This window comes from Coregonus clupeaformis, chromosome 13 (assembly GCF_020615455.1).
Source record: "Coregonus clupeaformis isolate EN_2021a chromosome 13, ASM2061545v1, whole genome shotgun sequence".
Taxonomy (NCBI): domain Eukaryota; kingdom Metazoa; phylum Chordata; class Actinopteri; order Salmoniformes; family Salmonidae; genus Coregonus; species Coregonus clupeaformis.
Window position 1 is genome coordinate 42,440,618 of NC_059204.1, and position 20,738 is coordinate 42,461,355.

The 20,738-nt window shown below is 45.7% G+C and overlaps 1 protein-coding gene across 6 annotated transcripts in view; it reads right to left on the bottom strand.

Moving 5' to 3' along the window:
• The window catches only part of LOC121579513 (spectrin beta chain, non-erythrocytic 1), a 97,167-nt gene that overhangs the window by 13,186 nt on the left and 63,243 nt on the right, over positions 1-20,738 (bottom strand). For all 6 annotated transcript variants that reach the window (XM_041894145.2, XM_041894143.2, XM_041894142.2 and 3 more), the window contains 15 exons: positions 16,634-16,785; positions 16,201-16,374; positions 12,910-13,001; positions 12,374-12,454; positions 5,728-5,843; positions 5,044-5,156; positions 4,765-4,952; positions 4,475-4,592; positions 4,025-4,183; positions 3,280-3,582; positions 2,322-2,475; positions 1,726-2,120; positions 1,354-1,617; positions 865-1,076; positions 389-526 (listed from right to left, as the gene is read on the bottom strand). In XM_041894145.2, the coding sequence (XP_041750079.2) occupies positions 389-526; positions 865-1,076; positions 1,354-1,617; positions 1,726-2,120; positions 2,322-2,475; positions 3,280-3,582; positions 4,025-4,183; positions 4,475-4,592; positions 4,765-4,952; positions 5,044-5,156; positions 5,728-5,843; positions 12,374-12,454; positions 12,910-13,001; positions 16,201-16,374; positions 16,634-16,785 (2,659 nt within the window). The remainder of the gene's footprint in view (positions 1-388; positions 527-864; positions 1,077-1,353; positions 1,618-1,725; positions 2,121-2,321; positions 2,476-3,279; positions 3,583-4,024; positions 4,184-4,474; positions 4,593-4,764; positions 4,953-5,043; positions 5,157-5,727; positions 5,844-12,373; positions 12,455-12,909; positions 13,002-16,200; positions 16,375-16,633; positions 16,786-20,738) is intronic.

Sequence of the window (20,738 nt, forward strand, 5' to 3'; positions counted from 1 at the left end):
GGGAAGTCTCAATTACCTGTTCCCAGTGCTCACTTCATACAGTGTATTGGCTATGTATCAGAGGGTTTTTCATGCGAGTGTATCAGACCTTGGTTCAAATATCTCAAAGTAAGTATTCAGATAGTAGTTGAACATTTTAATGTATTTGAAAATACTCAAATACACTGACTCAAACACACGCCAATGCATTTAACCCAGGTATTTGAAAATTCTCTAAAATACAATTTGGTAGACTATTTGGTTCTTACAAATAACCATTCAAATACTCAAATAAAAGTACTTGTTTTGGGCTGTGTATTTGAAAATACTCAAATTATTTTAAATATCAGATACTCAAATACACAGTGTACTTGCATGTCTGAGAGGCATGATGTTGAGTACTACTAACCTGTTATTGAGCTGGTCTTGCGTCTGGTGGATCTGCTCTTTGCTGCGGTTGTCTGATCCCAGCAGCTGCTGGGCCACCTGGTTGACATCAGCGATACGAGTCCCCAGGTTGTTCATCTCAGGCTCTAGGGTCTCGAACCTGCAGCCACACACAGATGTACATCAAACACTCTGTCTCATATTCCCACTCATATTTCCATTGCTTTGTCTCTACAATGGAGATTAGAAGGGAAATATTATCATAGGAAGAGCTTCTATCACTCAAACGCTGTTCTGACATTCCACAAAAAAACCGACCTGATTTTACATCTGTACTGCAAAAAGGAGAGAGAGATTCAGTTTGATATCCACTCCACTTAACGAAGCACAATGATCAGAGTACAAAGATCAATATGAATAATTAAAAGGCTATTTAAAACCAGAGCACCTCTTTCTTCCTATCCTACCATGCAAACACGCCTCCCATATTCAGCTCACCTCTGCTGCACCACCTCCAGGTCTTCCAGTTTGGTGGGGATCTGCATGCCGTCCAGCCACTGTTCCTTCTCCCCCACCCACAGCTGGCAGGCGCCCGCCTCGCTGTACATGCGGTAGAGGGCCAGCGCCCCCTCCAGGGCCTGTCGCCGTGACGCGGACAGAGACTCCAGCTCCTGGTAACGCTGCTGTATGGCAGGCAGACGACCCTCTACCTACACACAGCCACAACCACTCAGTTAGAAGACGCTCCTCCGAGCAGAGTCAATAACAAGGCAAGGAATACAAAACGGGAGCGATAAATAGAATATGTCTCACTTAAATGGGAGACATTGAGAGTCTGTATGTAATATGTATGGCCAGTGTTTGTTTGTGTGTGTGAGTGTGAGAGAGAGAGAGAGAGAGCGAGAGAGAGAGCAATAGAGGGAGAAACAGCATGGTGCACTAGCCTAGTGTACTGAGTGTTGTTATGCTGTTCCTGGGGTAACTGACCTGAGGGGAGTTTGCATGGACCAGGGGCAGGCCGAGGGCCTGCTCGTGCAGGGAGTCGATGAGGGTGCGGTGGCTCTGGATCTCCTCCTCCACCTCCCTCTGCTTGCGGGCCAAGGTCTGGGTGGAGAACTCGTCGTGGCCCACCTCCTGGCTGGATACCTGGCGCAGCGTCTCCAGGATCCAGGCCTCCATGTCATTGGCGTCCGTCTGGAACTGGTGCAAGGCCACCGCCTCCTTCAGCTGCTGCTCCCTCAGCTGGGACGTCTGGGGATGGAGGGGGAGAGAAGGAATCAGTATATAAACAGGAGGAACAACTTCTGAAATGGATCAATCCATTTCTTCTCTCCAGACTCCTTTCCCATTCCTGCTCACCTCCTCCAGGTGGGCCCACTGAGCGCGGACGTCCCTGATCCTCTCAGTGCACTCTGGGGCTCCAAAGTGTCCCTCCTCCACCAGGGTCTGTCCGGCGGCGATGCTGTTGCCCAGAGGGCCGTAGCGGGCTGCCATCTCGTCCCTGAAGGCCTCGTGCTTACTGAGGAGGTGCAGGGCGGAGGTGAGGTCGCGGCCACAGTCTCCTCCAGACAGGATCTGCTCCTGCTCTCTGATCCAGGCCGCCTCCTCTCCCAGCTCCCACAGGAACTGCCAGAGGCGCCGTGAATCCTCGAGGCGCACCCTCCGCTCCCCGGCCAGCTGGCCCAGCTCCTCATAGGCGCGGCCCAGCAGAGACACCTTCTCTCCCACCAGCGCCGGCTCACACGGTTTGTAGACTGAGAGAGATAAGGAGAATTAGCTAAATGGTTATCAGTGAAGAGGCATCCAAATAAATTAATACATTCCGTCCTACTCATAAGTTATGTGATGCATGAAAGCTGCATATAGTCGTTGAATGTAATCGTTACCATAATCATACTTACACAGTAACTAACTGTCAAGTGTATATTAGTGAGTGTGCGCAGGTCTGTTCTCACCCTGTTCGTCGGAGCTGAAGCGCTGAGCGGCTCCCTGTACCCCACGGACACCCTCTGCCTGGGCTGAGATGTCTGCCTCCACCAGGTTGTGAGTCTGCAGCAGGTCCTCCACATCGTGCAGGTGCTTCCCACTGTCCTGGGACTGCAGACGACCCTGAGAGAGCACAGAGCAGGAAGAGGTTAGAAACACATTCATTCACCATGTCTGGATTGCAAGTAGTTCATACATGCCGCTAATGAGATGCAAATGAGATGCTAATGGTAGGGAGCATTAGTAAAATACATAGTTGCAGCAGTCACTAAGAGAGATAGATTAAGTCAAGGCGTCAATATCGTAAATAAGGGGCCAGCTTTTGTGCTGACTGATAAGTGAGACTTTATCTATCTTTGGTATTGATGAGGTAAGGCACTCTGAATCACAATAACATCTCTCTGAAGCGCAATGACTGGAAGTCCATGGGTATCTGCTAGAATGCTAGTAGATACCCATAGACTTCCAGTCACTGCGCTAATGCTTGGCTAGTTAGCATTGGCTAGGGAAAATACCTCCAACTTCCTTCATACTGGACACAGAGACACACAAATGGTATCCATGGTATCCAAAGTTCATCTGACTCTGGGGAAGTAGATGAAGGGCCTCATTGCCAAAATTCCGAAGTATCCCCTTTAAGGTAGGCAGGGTAAAGGGAATCAGCTGAGGCCAAGAGCTAAGAACACACTGTCAGACTGTATTCTGCCAGACTCTCCCAGTCAGGACTACCTCAGTCAACCTCTGTAAACCCATTACACCCAGGAGTAGTAGCCATTTTGAAAGGAGTCAGTTGAGTTTGGACTGGCATGCAGGGTTGATAGTGTGAAATGTACAGGATTACAGACGGTTGACCATGACCAAGTGTACATATTCTACACTGGGAGAATATTGGGTTTGCAGAGTTGGCATGTGGATATGTTTCAGTACCTTCATGTCTCCCATCCAGTCCATGATGTATCTCATCTCCTGCAGCAGTCTCTGCAGGTCTCGGTGTGCGTTGAGTCTCTCCCTGCGAGCGGCTAACAGCTCCTTCAGGTACTCCCAAAGCCGCAGCACGTTGTCCCTCCTCGCCAGCACACGGCGCACGTCATGATAGTTCTCCGCCTCCAGCTCCCTGGCCACCGACTCCACGGCCGCCACACGCTCCCCGTACGCCCCGATGTCTGTCTCGATGGCCTCGTGTTTACGAGTCGCAGCGTCCACCGCTCCCAGGTCCACGCCAAAGTTGTCCTGAGGGACAAGAGGACAGTTTGAGGTCAAAAGAAAAAGGACAACAATGTGTGCATTGGTCATGAAATGATCTGTGATAGAAAGGGTCAGCGTGTTCAAATGCATACAATGGTAGCCTATTAAATAACATCATGACAGTAGCAATTATGACAGTAAGCTACTGAATAAATCATGGTTGTATCTGTGTTCATTTAGATAATCCCTCCCCCCTGCATTACTGAGATAATTATAATGGCTTGTCTGCAGGACAGCATGACACTAAGCCTGTCCACTCCATCAAAATAAAGTCATCACAACCATCACTTATGATTACTGTCATCTCTGGGCTGTGGACAACTGGGAGACAGACAATATAACTGCCATCCTTCCTCGCCTGTCTTCCCATTTTGAATATATTACCAGTTCAAGGGCAGGGGTGTGAATGTGTATGTGTTTGTGTTACCTGAGAGACGAGCCGCTGGTTCTCGCTCAGCCAGGTCTCCCTCATGGCGGCCTTGCGGTCGAAACGAGCGGCGAGCATCTCCAGCTTCTCCTGGCGAATCAGCTCGTTCCTCAGTGCCAGCTCCCGCTCATGCTCCGCCTTCTCCAGGCGTTCCCACGCCTGCAGAGCCAATCACAACACAGCAAGTCAGAGCGGTCCCTTAAACCAGGGGTGTTATTCATGATCCTATAGGCCTGTAGGGTCAACTGGTGTTTATTAAAGCTCTACTCTAGTCATGCATTTAAACAGGGAGTAACTGGAACATGTGATATAAGGCATCAGTGTCACCAGAGGGTGTGTTCACTATGAACCAAACAGAACCCCAAACGGAAGCAAATGGAATAAACGGGGAGGAACCTAACTGAATTTGTCCCGCCCCCCCGTGGGTGTACAATAGAGTGACAGTGATACCTTGTTGATGTCAGAGATGAGCTTGCCCTCCCTGGGCATGTACACCTTCTGGTTGTTGGCTCTCATCTTGCTCTGGATGGTGAACAGCAGCACCTCCAGGTTGCCTTTCTCTGTGAACCTGAGGAACACCAACACACACAGCCAGGTCAGACACCTACCTACCATGGAATATTTGCAGTTATGACTCCAACCTGCTGGAAAATGTATATCTGTTAACTTGAGATTTATGTTCTAATCTAGAACATCATTCCAGTTCTTAAATTCCCCCCAGCGGTGTATCCCTGACTTACTTAGGGGGCTTCTCCACGGTGCGGTAGGTGTTGAAGGCCTGCAGCTGGTTCTGCACGGCGCTCAGGGAGTTGGCCAGCTGCCGGTCGTTCAGGGTCAGAATGGTCTGCTCTATCCACTGCAGCAGCTCTGACGCCAGGCTCTCATAGTTCCCAACCAGCTGGTCAGCCTCAATGGCATAGTCCAGCACCTGGGAGGGAGAGAAGGGGTAAGATGGGCTCCAGGGACAGTAACAGGCACACGCGTACACACACAAATAGCCAACAGCCGTTGTACCCCACCTTGCCAACCCTCTTGCCCTCCACAGCCAGGGCCTTCATCTTGGAGAAGTAGTGGTAGTAGGTGGCAACGTAGGTGATGATGGACTTCTCATCTGGCTGGTCAACGTTGACATCTGGAAAGAGAGACCGGGACAACTTCAGCACTGAAGTTAATTTATACTTGATCATCATTTTCTCTCCACACCGGCACACACACACACACACACACACACACACACACACACACACACACACACACACACACAGAGACACAGACACACCCACAGATACACACACACTCAGTTGCCCACCATACACACCCATAGTCGCCCACATAAACTCCCATCTCAACCCAGTCAATTAAACTTAAAACACACGGTGCTCTTCTCTAAATCTGCCCTGATTGATGGCCCCGGAGCGGTGCTAACCCCTCACCATGTATGGACTTCCTCTGTGATGTCAGAGTGCATCATTAAGCCCTACCCCATGCCCAGCCAGACCACACGGCCCTTATTCTCGCTTAAACTTAAATTAATTCCAGTAATCCTCCCTCCCTCCCTCCCTCCCTCCCTCCACACACACCGCGTCCAGCTAGCCCAGTACAGGACAGGAGCACAGTCTTGGTGGCCACTAGCCATTTTGGGGAGGGCAGAGGGCACACACAACCCAACCCATTTCCTGTCTCAGAGCTCTGACCACACTCACCTTCTGGGTCCAGGAGTTTGGTGAGGCCCAGCTTATTCTCTGCTGTGTTGAAGGCATTCTGGAGATTGTAGTGGGCGTTGGACCGCTTCAGGCTGTCAAACTCAATCACGTCCGGTCTGGAGGGGGATGGGGACACAGGTGTTGAGTTTAATTAAAGGAATCATATATACACTTAACAAAAATAAAAACGAAACAAGTGTTGGTCCCATGTTTCATGAGCTGAAATAAAACATCTCAGAAATTTTCCATACGCACAAAAAGCTTATTTCTCTCAAATGTTGTGCACACATTTGTTTACATCCCTGTTAGTGAGCATTTCTCCTTTGCCAAGAAAATCCATCCACCTGACAGGTGTGGCATATCAAAAAACTGATTAAACAGTATGATCATTACACAGGTGCACCTTGTGCTGGGGACAATAAAAGGCCACTTTAAAATGTGCAGTTTTGTCACACAACACAATGCCACAGATGTCTCAAGTTGAGGGAGCATGCAATTGGCAAGCTGACTGCAGGAATGTCCACCAGAGCTGTTGCCAGACAATTGAATTTTCATTTCTCTTCCATTGGCTGAGGCACAGGTGCAACATCATTTTAGAGAATTTGGCAGTACGTCCAACCGGCCTCACAACCGCAGGCCACGTGTAACCACACCAGCCCTCACATTCGGCTTCTTCAACTGCGGGATCGTCTGGGGGGGGTTCCTGAGGAGTATCTCTGTCTGTAATAAAGCCATTTTGTGGGGAAAAACTCATTCTGATTGGCTGGTCCTGGCTCCCCAGTGGGTGGGCCTGGCTGCCCGCCAAGGCTGCACCACTGCCCAGTCATGTGAAATTCATAGATTTCCTTCTATGAACTGTAACTCAGTAAAATCTTAGAAATTTAGCATGTGGAGTTTATGTTTTTGTTCAGTGTGTATATATATATATACACATATATACACATACACACTACCGGTCAAAAGTTTTAGAACATCTACTCATTCAAGGGTTTTTCTTTATTTTTACTATTTTCTACATTGTACAATAATAGTGAAGACATCAACACTATTAAATAACACATATGGAATCATGTAGTAACCAAAAAAAAGTGTTAAACAAATCCAAATATATCACCTGGAATGCATTTCAATTAACAGGTGTGCCTTCTTAAAAGTTAATTTGTGGAATTTATTTCCTTCAAATCCTTCAGCCAATCAGTTGTGTTGTGACAAGGTAGGGGGGTATACAGAAGATGGCCCTATTTGGTAAAAGACAAAGTCCATATTATGGCAAGAACAGCTCAAATAAGCAAAGAGAAACGACAGTCCATCATTACTTTAAGACATGAAGGTCAGTCAATCCGGAAAATTTCAAGAACTTTGAAAGTTTCTTCAAGTGCAGTCGCAAAAACCATGAAGCGCTATGATGAAACTGGCTCTCATGAGGACCACCACAGAAATTGAAGACCCAGAGTTACCTCTGCTGCAGAGGATAAGTTCATTAGAGTTACCAGCCTCAGAAATTGCAGCCCAAATAAATGCTTCACAGACACATCTCAACATCAACTGTTCAGAGGAGATTGTGTGAATCAGGCCTTCATGGTCGAATTGATGCAAAGAAACGACTACTAAAGGACACCAATAATAAGAAGAGACTTGCTTGGGCCAAGAAACACGAGCAATGGACATTAGACCGGTGGACATTTGTCCTTTGGTCTGGAGTCCAAATTGGCAATCTTTGGTTCCAACCGCCGTGTCTTTTTGAGATGCTTTGTGGGTGAACGGATGATCTCCACATGTGTATTTCCCACCGTAAAGCATGGAGGAGGAGGTGTTATGGTGTGGGGGTGCTTTGCTGGTGACACTGTCTGTGATTGATTTAGAATTCAAGGCACACTTAACCAGCATGGCTACCACAGCATTCTGCAGTGATATGTCATCCCATCTGGTTTGGGCTTAGTGGGACTATCATTTGTTTTTCAACAGGACAATGACCCACCTCCAGGCTGTGTAAGGGCTATTTCACCAAGAAGGAGAGCGATGGAGTGCTGCATCAGATGACCTGGCCTCCACAATCCCCCGACCTCAACCAAATTGAGATGGTTGGGATGAGTCGGACCGCAGAGTGAAGGAAAAGCAGCCAGCAAGTGCTCAGCATATGTGGGAACTCCTTCAAGACTGTTGGAAAAGCATTCCAGGTGAAGCTGGTTGAGAAAATGCCAAGAGTGTGCAAAGCTGTCATGAAGGCTATTTTAATCATCTCAAACATAAAATATATTTTGATTTGTTTAACACTTTTTGGTTCCATATGTGTTATTTCATATTTTTGATGTCTTCACTATTATTCTACAATGTAGAAAATAGTAAAAATAAAGAAAAACCCTTGAATGAGTAGGTGTTCTAAAACTTTTGACCGGTACTGTGTGTGTGTATGTATACAGTTGAAGTCAGAAGTTTACATACACCTTAGCCAAATACATTTAAACTCAGTTTTTCACAATTCCTGACATTTAATCCTAGTAAAAATTCCCTGACTTAGGTCAGTTAGGATCACCACTTCATTTTAAGAATGTGAAATGTCATAATAATAGTAGAGATAATTATTTATTTCAGCTTTTATTTCTTTCATCACATCCCCAGTGGGTCAGAAGTTTACATACACTCAATTAGTATTTGGTAGGATTGCCTTTAAATTGTTTAACTTGGGTCAAACGTTTTGAGTAGCCTTCCACAAGCTTCCCACAATAAGTTGGGTGAATTTTGGCCCATTCCTCCTGACAGAGCTGGTGTAACTGAGTCAGGTTTGTAGGCCTCCTTGCTCGCACACGCTTTTTCAGTTCTGCCCACAAATGTTCTATAGGATTGAGGTCAGGGCTTTGTGATGGCCACTTCAATACCTTGACTTTGTTGTCCTTGAGCCATTTTGCCACAACTTTGGAAGTATGCTTGGGGTCATTGTCCATTTGGAAGACCCATTTGCGACAAAGCTTTAACTTCCTGACTGATGTCTTCAGATGTTGCTTCAAAATATCCACATAATTTTCCTTCCTCATGATGCCATCTATTTTGTGAAGTGCACCAGTCCCTCCTGCAGCAAAGCACTCCAACAGCATGATGCTGCCACCCCCGTGCTTCACGGTTGGGATGGTGTTCTTCGGCTTGCAAGCTCCCCCCTTTTTCCTCCAAACATAACGATGGTCATTATGGCCAAACAGTTCTATTTTCAGACCAGAAGACATTAGTCCAAAAGTATGATATTTGTCCCCATGTGCAGTTGCAAACTGTAGTCTGGCTTTTTTATGGCGGTTTTGGATCAGTGGCTTCTTCCTTGCTGAGCGGCCTTTCAGGTTATGTCGATATAGGACTCGTTTTACTGTGGATATAGATACTTTTGTACCTGTTTCCTCCAGCATTTTCACAAGGTCCTTTGCTGTTGTTCTGGGATTGATTTGCACTTTTTGCACCTAAGTCTCCTTCCTGAGCGGTATGACGGCTGCATGGTCCCATGGTGTTTATACTCGCATACTATTGTTTGTACAGATGAACGTGGCACCTTCAGGCGTTTGGAAATTACTCCCAAGGATGAACCAGACTTGTGGAGGTCTACCATTTTTTTTTCTGAGGTCTTGGCTGATTTATTTTGATTTTCCCATGATGTCAAGCAAAGAGGCACTGAGTATGAAGGTAGGCCTTGAAATACATCCACAGGTACACCTCCAATTGACTCAAATGATGTCAATTAGCCTATCAGAAGCTTCTAAAGCCATGACATCATTTTCTGGAATTTTCAAAGCTGTTTAAAGGCACAGTCAACTTAGTCTATGTAAACCTCTGACCCACTGGAATTGTGATACAGTGAATTATAAGTGAAATAATCTGTCTGTAAACAATTGTTGGAAAAAGTACTTGTGTCATGCACAAAGTAGATGTCCTAACTGACTTGCCAAAACTATAGTTTGTTAACAATACATTTGTGGAGTGGTTGAAAAACGAAGTGTATGTAAACTTCCGACTTCAACTGTATATACAGTGAGCTCCATAATTCATTGGACAGTGACAATTTTTTTGTTATTTTGGTTCTGTACTCTAGCACTTTGAGTTTGAAAGGATACAATGACAATGAGGGTGAAGTGCAGACTGTCAGCTTTAATTTGAGGGTATTTTCATATATATCGGATGAACTGTTTAGAAATGATAGCACCTTTTATACATGGTCCCCCCATTTTAAGGTACTACAAGTATTTGTTAAATTGGCTTCACAGATGTGTGTCGTTAGGCAGGTGTATTCATTTGTGTCGTTAGTGAATGAAGGAGAGCTGTTGATGAATAGTAATGATTCTAGACGTTGCTATTGCCTTTGGAGGTTGTTATTGGGGTGTGACAACATGAGGAAGACAGCAGTGTCGATGCAAATGAAGCTGGCCGTCATAAGGCTCAGAAATGAAAATCAATCAATCAGGAACATTGCAAAAACCCTGGCCATGCCCAAGTCAACAGTTTGGTTCATCATTAACAAGAAAAAAACAACCGGTGAACTCAATTATGTCAAAAGACCCGGTAGACCGAGGAAGACCACTGTAGTGGATGACCGGAGAATACTCTCTATGGTGAAGAAAACCCCCCTGACAACAGCCCAACAGATCAAAAACACTCTCCTGGATGCAGGTGTAGATGTGTCAAAGTCTACCATACGTAGAAGACTACACCAGCAGGACTACAGAGGGTACACTACAAGATGCAAACCACTGATAAGCCTGAAGAACAGAAAGGCGAGATTACAGTTTGCTAAAAAGCACCTAAAAGAGCCCCAAGAGTTCTGGAAAAAAGTATTGTGGACAGATGAGACAAAGATTAACATGTACCAGAGTGATGGAAAGAGGAAAGTGTGGAGAAAAAAAAGAAATGCCCATGATCCAAAGCATACCACCTCATCTGTGAAACATGGTGGAGGGGGTGTTATGGCTTGGGCCTGTATGGCTGCCAGTGGAACAGGCTCACTTGTCTTCATCGATGATGTGACTGCAGACAGAAGTAGAACAATGAATTCTGAAGTCTATAGAAATATTTTATCTGCTCAGATAAAACCAAATGCCTCCAAACTCATTGGACGGCACTTCATCATGCAACAAGACAATGACCCTAAACATACTGCTAGAGCAACAAAGGGGTTTTTGATGGCCAAAAAGTGGAAAATCCTTGACTGGCCGAGTCAATCACCGGATCTGAATCCAATTGAACATGCATTTTACATGCTGAAGAGGAAACTGAAGGCAATAAGTCCCCAAAATAAGCAGGAACTGAAGATGGCTGCAGTACAGGCCTGGCAGAGCATCACCAGGGAAGATACCCAGCGTCTGGTGATGTCAATGCATCGCAGACTTCAAGCAGTCATTGCATGCAAAGGATATGCGACCAAATATTAACAATGATTACTTTATTCTACATTATGTTAAACTGTCCAATGATTTTTGATGCCCGAAAATGGGGGGGACCATGTACAAAAGCTTCTATAATTCGTAAACGGTTCATCCGATATGAATGAAAATACCCTCAAATTAAAGCTGACAGTCTGCACTTCACCCTCATTGTCATTGTATCCTTTCAAACTCAAAGTGCTAGAGTACAGAACCAAAATAACAAAACAATGGTCACTGTCCAATGAATTATGGAGCTCACTGTATATGGTAAAGATAGCATTTCATCAGTAAGTGTGGGCCATGTCAACTTCAACATTGTTCCGTTTATTCAGAGCAATCCCATTCTAATCATCCCTTCCATTCCCTCAGCTCCACTTTGAATAGGATCAGATAAGGAAAACGGCAGTGACAGAATTTACATGATTGCCTTGTAGCTCATTCAGAGCACATTGCAATCTACTCGTACTTTGAGCCTCAGGTGAGAAATATAGAGTAGATGATGAGAATAATCCATTTGTTATAGAGTTGTTGTCATGTCAAGACCCATGGGGCGGTAGGGGAGGGAATGGCCGGCAGGGGATGTAGCTCAGTTTGTAGAGCATGGCGTTTGCAACGCCAGGGTTGTGGGTTCGCTTCCCACGGGGGGTATGAAAAAAAAAAAATATATATATATATATATATATATATATATATATATATATATAAAATAAAATAAAATAAAATAAAGTACAAATAATAATGTAATGTATGCACTAACTGTAAGTCGCTCTGGATAAGAGCGTCTGCTAAATGACTAAAAATGTAAAAAATGTTAAATGTTAAAATCAGATGCAATTGAGGCCCTTCTCTCACTGTAATGCAGTATGAGCCACCAGCAGAGGGCAGCGGTGAGTCACCAGGCATGGCCTTGCATGCTAAACAAGTGGGTTTTATTTCTGTTATCTAGGTCAACTTACTCCAATTTATTTGTATCCACTTATCCAAACTGTAGAGGGTTTGGAAAAAGGGTCAAGCCCAAATAGAGAACGGGGATACAGTCACCCCAGGGAGGTTGTGTGTCATAACAGGTAGCCTATTTCGCAAACGCACTGCAAGTACAACAGGCCACGGTATTGGACAGACTGAATATATCACGTCACACAGAAAGCGTGTCAGGTGATGGACAAAGTCAGCGCCTACTGTTGAAATGAGTGACTGCAGCATTTCATACAGTGTGACAGACAACATGGACAGAGGGGAAGGTCGTTGACCTGTGTTTGTGCACGATGGCGTTGAACGCCAGGCCATCTCTCCAGCTGGTGGTGAAGTTGTGAACATTGACGTTGGGGTACCTGCAAAGACAAGGTCACAGCTCATTAATCATTACCTCAACACAGTACCCAGGTTATTTTGGATGTTGACAAACCGAGAGCTTGGGACTGTAACATTCTATCTGCTAAAATATTATTCTGTGATAATTGGCTTTAAATCTCCAAACCCTAATTGGTTTGAATGGTGTCAGCAATTGTTATCTCCTATTCTTTTGAACTTAACATGAATTGGGATAGTTAGAGTACAATATAAGTGGACAACATTGAACAAAACAAGCCTGTGTCAATATCTACATTCTGAAATAAATGCAGATAGAACCTTATAGTCCCAAGCTCTCGAAACACTGGAAGCTCTTAAAATAAAATCTCTAATCATTTCACATATAATTTATATCATACATCCACATTGCTTGCACATCCTTGAACATGTCTCTCTCCCCCCACTCACTCTCCCCAGTTTCTCTCCCCTTTCTCACCCAGCGGTCTTCATCTGGCACCAGAGAAGCAGGGCCTCTTTGGCAGACTTCTTCTCCTTGTTATCCTCAGTCTCCACACTAATGTCCTGGATCTGTTAGCAGAACAGAGTACCCTCTTAGTCAGACCCACTGCCTACTTAAAACTTCACCCAGCTCTCTCTCTCTCTGGGTAATTAAGACTTCACTGAAATCGGTCTTACATGCAGCTTTTTATTAGGTTTGATGATAAATCCCAATCTATTCAGTCTAACAAGAGAGCAGAGATTAGCGCTGATTCGTTTTGAGTTTTTTGTTGTTGCAATTATGTCATTAAAAAAGGAGGAAATTATTGAACACTGAAATATCATTACAATATTTACATTCTCTGAAACCACAATCGTCCCAGAATACCATAGAACAGTGGTTTAGTTCCGTTTCTTAGGATCCCCATTAGCTCCACATAAAACATACAAATACATGAAAGTCCTGAACAGTAATAGACAAGAACATAAGATTACATTCAATAAAAAATAGTTATATAAAGGAAAGACACCAAGAGACAAAAATACAATTTACACATTCATATTCTTATTTACAGTACAGTTAAATTAAATCTTTACAAAGAGGAGAGGCGCTGTGTTCATCCATTTTTTAAAGTTAAACTTGCTTTTTGCCTGAGTAACCTTTGGTCGCAGAGCATTCCACAATGACATGGCTCTATACATAACTGAGCAACGCATTAAATCTGTTTTTGGTTTGGGTACCGTGAAGAAACCCATAGTGGTGTGTCTGGTGGGGTATGTACAGTATGTCTGGTGGGGTATGTATGTCTGTTTGAAGTGTATGCAAATAAACTCAGCAAAAAAAGAAATGTCCCTTTTTCAGGACCCTGTCTTTCAAAGATAATTTGTAAAAAGCCAAATAACTTCTGATTTAAACGCTGATTCCTATGCTTGTTCAATGAACCATAAACAATTAATGAACATGCACCTGTGGAATGGTCGTTAAGACACTAACAGCTTACAGACGGTAGGCAATTAAGGTCACAGTTATGAAAACTTAGGACACTAAAGAGGCCTTTCTACTGATTCTGAAAAACACCAAAAGAAAGATGCCCAGGTTCCCTGCTCATCTGCGTGAACGTGCCTTAGGCATGTTGCAAGGAGGCATGAGGACTGCAGATGTGGCCAGGGCAATAAATTGCAATGTCCGTACTGTGAGACGGCTAAGACAGCGCTACAGGGAGACGGGATGGACAGCTGATTTTCCTCGCAGTGGCAGACCACGTGTAACAACACCTGCACAGGATCGGTACATCCACACATCACACCTGTGGGACAGGTACAGGATGGCAACAACAACTGCCTGAGTTACACCAGGAATGCACAATCCCTCCATCAGTGCTCAGACTGTCTGCAATAGGCTGAGAGAGGCTGGACTGATGGCTTGTAGGCCAGTTGTAAGGCAAGTCCTCACCAGACATCACCGGCAACAACGTCGCCTATGGGCACATACCCACCCTATGCTGGACCAGACAGGATTGGCAAAAAGTGCTCTTCACTGACGAGTCGCGGTTTTGTCTCACCAGGGGTGATGGTCGGATTCGTGTTTATCGTCGAATGAATGAGCGTTACACCGAGGCCTTTACTCTGGAGCGGGATCGATTTGGAGGTGGAGGGTCCGTCATGGTCTGGGGCGGTGTGTCACAGCATCATCGGACTGAGCTTGTTGTCATTGCAGGCAATCTCAACGCTGTGCGTTACAGGGAAGACATCCTCCTCCCTCATGTGGTACCCTTCCTGCAGGCTCATCCTGACATGACCCTCCAGCATGACAATGCCACCAGCCATACTGCTTGTTCTGTGTGTGATTTCCTGCAAGACAGGAATGTCAGTGTTCTGCCATGGCCAGCGAAGAGCCCGGATCGCAATCGAGTACGTCTGGGACCTGATGGATCGGAGGGTGAGGGCTAGGGCCATTCCGCCCAGAAATGTCCGGGAACTTGCAGGTGCCTTGGTGGAAGAGTGGGGTAACATCTCACAGCAAGAACTGGCAAATCTGGTGCAGTCCATGAGGAGGAGATGCACTGCAGTACTTAATGCAGCTGGTGGCCACACCAGATACTGACTGTTACCCCCCCCCCTTTGTTCAGGGACACATTATTCAATTTCTGTTAGTCACATGTCTGTGGAACTTGTTCAGTTTATGTCTCAGTTGTTGAATCTTGTTATGTTCATACAAATATGTTAAGTTTGCTGAAAATAAACGCAGTTGACAGTGAGAGGATGTTTCTTTTTTTGCTGAGTTTAGATTATACAAGTGGTTAGGCATTTTCAACACACAAATGTTTCTTAAAAAGACTAGAAAATAAGTAGTCAATTTCTTCTCAACCATGAAAGACTATCATGCATGTTGTTGATGTTAGTTCTGTGTGTGCAGTTAAGGGCAAGGCGTGCTGCTTTGTTTTGAGCCAGCTGAAGCTTTGCTAGGTCTTTCTTTGCTGCACCTGACCATATTACCAGACAGTAATCAAGCTTGGACAAGACCTGAACAACTAGTACAATTGTTGTGTAAAAAACACAGAACATAACAGACATACCTCTCCCCATCTTCACAACAACTTTGTCAATATGACTTGACCATGATAACTGACCATCCAATGTTCCTCCTAGGAGTTCAGCTTCTTCAACTGGTTCAATGGTCACACCCTTTATGCACAACTCCAGTTGAGGTTTAGGTCTAAGAGAATGCTTTGGTTTTAGATGCATTTAAGACCAGTTTATTCTTAATTACCCATTCTAACATTGACTGTAACTCCTTGCTAAGAGTCTCAGTAAGTTCACTGGCTGTAGGTGCTGATGTGTAGAGTGTGCAATCATCAGCATACATAGTTATTTTAGCTTCTTGTAAGACAAGTGGCAAATCATTAGTAAAAATAGAGAAGAGTAAGAGTGGTAATTGCTTCTATTCCCATTAGTTTTGCCTAGGGGCAGGAACATGCTGAGACCTGATGTCCCAGAGCCAGGCTGAGTGATGAGATAACAGAGTAGGAGTAGGGGGTGAGGAATAGGACAGGACTGGGCATGGTTGGGTGACCCAGATGGGGTTGAGGAATGGGACAGGACTGGGCTTGGAGTGGGTGGGGTGACCCAGGTGGGGTTGAGGAATGGCACAGGACTGGGTAGGGTGGAGTGACCCAGGTGGAAGTGAGGAATGGGACAGGACTGGGCAGGGTAATATTCACGAGCACCCTCTACTAGGAAGGCATACAGAAAGGCATTGTACAGAACATTACAAGGAGTCACACGCTACCTGGAAGCGGAGGATGATGGTCCAGATGAGACCCAGGGTGAGGCGGTGGTTTCCATCCACGATGTCATGAGAGCCCATGTTCTCCAGGTGGACCTTCTGCTCCTTGAGGAACTGCAGGGCCTTGTCCACGTTCTCCAGGCAGTGGATACGCATACGCCCCTTGGTGGGCTTCGGCTGGAGAGAGAAGGGGGAAGTCAGGTTGGTGTGAGAGAGTGATGGAAAGAGACATGGATAACAGAGGGAGATGAAGGGGGTATAGGAATGAAGACCGATGTCATGTTAAGCAGGGTGGAGGACATGAATGCAGGAATGAGAGAGGGGTTTGTTCAGGACCGACAAGGTGAGTCATGAGTGATGGGTCAGGGTTGTCAGGGTTAAGGTCAGGGTTAGAGTCAGGAGTCAGAGTTAGGAGGACAGAGTGTGAGTTACTGACCAGCTGTTCTCCTGACAGCACCTCCAGCAAGCGGATGAGCATGCGTCCATCTCTCAGGTCAGTGTACAGGTCCCCGATGCGGCACGTCACACGGCCCAGGTGAGAGTTCACCCACTTAGTGAAGGTCTTCTTCTGTACTGCTTCACGCTCATCTGGAGTGGAGAGCAGAGGGGAAGGTGGGTTACAGCGAGGGTAAACCAATCATAAGCCAGCTCATTGTGACTTGCTGGCAAGTGTGAAGTCATTCATTGCAGAAAATATAATTACAGTCTAGTAGCTATGGGACCACACACATAATAAACAAGGCAACAGTAAACATGTCATCCCTACAAATGATGCAGCGCCCCCCCCCTTGGGCCAACAGATATTGCTAGTGACTAACACATTTCAGTTAATTACTATAGCTCCCGCCTTGGGCCAATCAGTGCAATTTTGTAAATGCCAGATCTCTATGGAAAGATGCATCATTCACCCAAGTTTCGTCAAAATTGGGCCAGAACCACTATTTAGTACCTGTATTGTGATATACGCTACACTCCTCATGCTAATGGGCTATGTTCCTTGTGACCTAGGCTCAGGTTGTCTGGCAGAAAATCTCTCCTCAAGGCAAAGTTGCGTCACAGAGTGACTAGGGCTAAATGACTAGGAAACTCCATCTGTCTCATGCCTCACCCACCCCTGGAGCAGGAGGTCTATTAGGCTGAGCCGTGCCCCACCTGGGTCCAGGCTCACAGCTCCTACACTGGGTCCAGGGACAGAGATAGAGATAGGCAGCACCACACCACATCACCTGGCCAGTGGCCTGCTGGTGCCCTGCCCGATGACAGGCACAGCGACTGGGCCGGGGAGCAGCTGGCTGCATGGCAGAACGTTGGTAATCCTGAGCTGATTTATGGCAGTCCTTGAAGGATTAGGTGGCCACTTTACAAGGTTTAAGGAAGCACCCCTCTTCCTGCTGAGGATCCTTTCAATCAAACGCTAATGGGTTTTTTCAGGAGAGGAGGGTGGCTGGGGGAGGGAGGGACAGTGACGGGCAGGCAGAGAGGGCCAGCAGCAGGTCACTCCGAGATGACAGCCTGCAGACTTCACAGCTCTCTTTGGGTGACACTAAGATGGAGTGAGACGTGGGGGAATAGTATTGGTGTCGATCCCTTGCTTTGACATGGGTGTGCCCTATCAGGGAGGGAGGTGGGTTTTCAACTTGAAAACGCTCTACATGTATTTATCAAATACCAACTCAGAGACTGCTGTGGCAGCTGTTTTATTTACGTAGGGTCTAGGAGGAGGTCGTCATAATGAGTTAGGCCTGGCTAGCTCTACAAACATGTTTTTTTTGCAGGGCTTCTGCTGCTAGACCAGAAGAAAGGCTACACACTTACAAACTAACTTCAAAAATGCCAAAACGTAACTTCTAAACCATGTCATAGCAGATAGCTAATTAATACATGCCCAGAGGGTCTACCATGGTGGAGTATAATGCTCCTCGCCAGTCTAAGCAGCAGCCTATTGTTGGATGAAATTGTTGGGTTCTACAGTAAGCGGGATTACTTCTAATGAGATGGACTGAGGTTTGCTCTTATCAGACCAGATACAGGAAAGCCCAGGCGATAATGTAGGACCATTAAATCTAACTGAACCCCTATTTAATGAGCACGTCCCATGATGACATGCTAAACGTCTTATCTGAGTGGCGGAGATCAGTAAGAAACCAGTTCAGCGAGTTGACACCCTGAAGTGATGCATGACAACACACGACTAAAACGTCAGCTGTCCCACGTTAACGTGAACCCAGACACCAAATACAAATGGACCCATTCTGGAATATCACTCAATTTTTCTTTCACTACAAAGTAATAACCCAAATTCACCAGTGTGAACCATTCGGTTGTTGACGAGGAAATCTGCTCCAGCTCACCCCAATTCAATTCCCCTAAACCCCTCTGAGCTTGACCTGTGACCCGTGAAGCAGCTCTGACCTCTCCTGTACCCCTCTACTACATCTGACAAGGAGGACTGAAATGTTATTTCTCCCTCTAGAAACACTGCTAGGGGGTAAAGGGGATGCACTGCAGTATGTCACTGCTTGACGGGCTGTAATTATAATGGGATGTTTGACGGCTATAAATTGTTAAACATTAGATAAAGAGAGCAATTACCAAATAAATGGAATTCCATGGCTGTGAATCTGGCTGCTCATGACTGGGTTTAGCAACAAAACACTTGCCAGGTTCTCTGGGACTCGGGAAAAAGGTCTTCGGGAGGCTCGAGTGTGTGTGACCATAACCAGTGGTTGTTATCTAGCACAAAAAGGGGAGGATAACCTCCCCCTCCTGGACTGAGTCTGTGCTTGGATCTGGCAACCTTGACAGCTTCAGGGTCCCGGCCAAGCCTGGCTGGAGTGGAGCAGACAGACAGTGGCCTGAACTTCACCTCAGTACATGATGATCAGCTGTTCTAAGTGCCATTCCTATAAATCCCCATGATACGTGTTGATAGAACAAACAATCCACAGCTCAGAAGCTGAAAACTTGAAAGGTGGAAATGAATGTACTCTACAGAGAGATCTAAACAAGGTCACTGTGAAATACAACGGTCAGGTGGGCGCAGAAAGCACAGAGTCGGAGCACAGAGAGAGAGAGGAGGGCCAAGTGTGCAATGCAGTGCCAGTGGTGACCTGTTTCATCAGGATAGAGCTGCTTTGCAATGCAAATGGTGTGTAGCTTTCAGCAGCTAGAAACTGGGCACAGTACTATACACACACACTCAGAGGGACCAATCAGTTAAAATAAATGGTCCTCATAAGCCAATCACCTCCAAACAAAGTGAGGATGAGCCCTTTTTTAAATTTCAATCTTGTCTCATCACTGCAATTCCCCAACGGGCTCGGGAGAGGCGAAGGTCGAGTCATGCGTCCTCTGAAACATGACCCGCCAAACCGCGCTTCTTAACACCCGCCTGGTTAACCCGGAAGCCAGCCGCACCAATGTGTCGGAGGAAACACTGTTCAACTGAGGACCGAAGGCAGCCTGCAGGTGATGAGCCAAGTAAAACACCCCCCCCCCGGGCCAAACCCTCCCCTAACCTGTACGACGCTGTGCCAATTGTGTGCCGCCCTACGGGACTCCCGGGTCTGTAGTGACGCCTCAAGCACTGCGATGCACAGCAAACATACCTAGAGACACACCTGTATACAAACCGCTACATCTAAGCCATGACCTTACATAGAGATATTATTCTTGACGATAAATCTCAATATTATTTTTGACAATACCGCAACATATTTTTTGCGCTAGTCAGCTTTACCTGCACCAAAACTCCAGTATTTTTCCTTCATAGCTTGTTGTTAATCTTCTTTTTAAATAGTGAGCCAATTTGTTTTCAGCACCTAGCTGACAAGGGAAAAGCTTGTTGACGTATGGCTTGACTAAACCATATTATGCGGTAAATGTGCAGTGATTGAAATTGCGAGCCCTCTTTTTGGACTGTGGTGATGGGTCCGTTTTATGCGATAATATTGCGATAATTTGACTCTTATGCGGTTACAGTGCAGTGAATTGTTGATTTTGCACACACAAATGCGATCGCAGAATCCTGGAAGGACTGAGTAGGTTCTTGTCAAGGCTCTATACTGAATGAAGCGAGACCGTTGCTGTTGTGAAAGGAAATCGCACCTTTTCTTGCGTTGCAGACTTTGCAATAAACAAGCTGAAGGGACAATGACAGAAATCATGAGTCATCATCACCATCTTCCAACAAACACTGGAGGAGCTCATGACTTTCCAGATTCTCTCTTTATGTGCTCTTCAGGATTTCAATCCTATGTGTCTGTGTGATAGGATACACAACACACTCAAAACAAGCAGCAAGAGCACACAGGTAAGTGACACTGTGTGGCTTCAGTGGCAATCACACCCTTAAGCTAGATTTCAGAGACAGATAGCCAGTAACACATTATAGTGTCTTGTGAGCACATCCCCCCCCAAAAAATTATTTGGTGGTAAAAGAAGCTCTATACTTGAATTGACTATTCTATAGTACCCAGCCAGAATAACAATGACAAGGCCGAGTAACAGGAGTGTGATACATTTGGGATTGAGTCTGGATA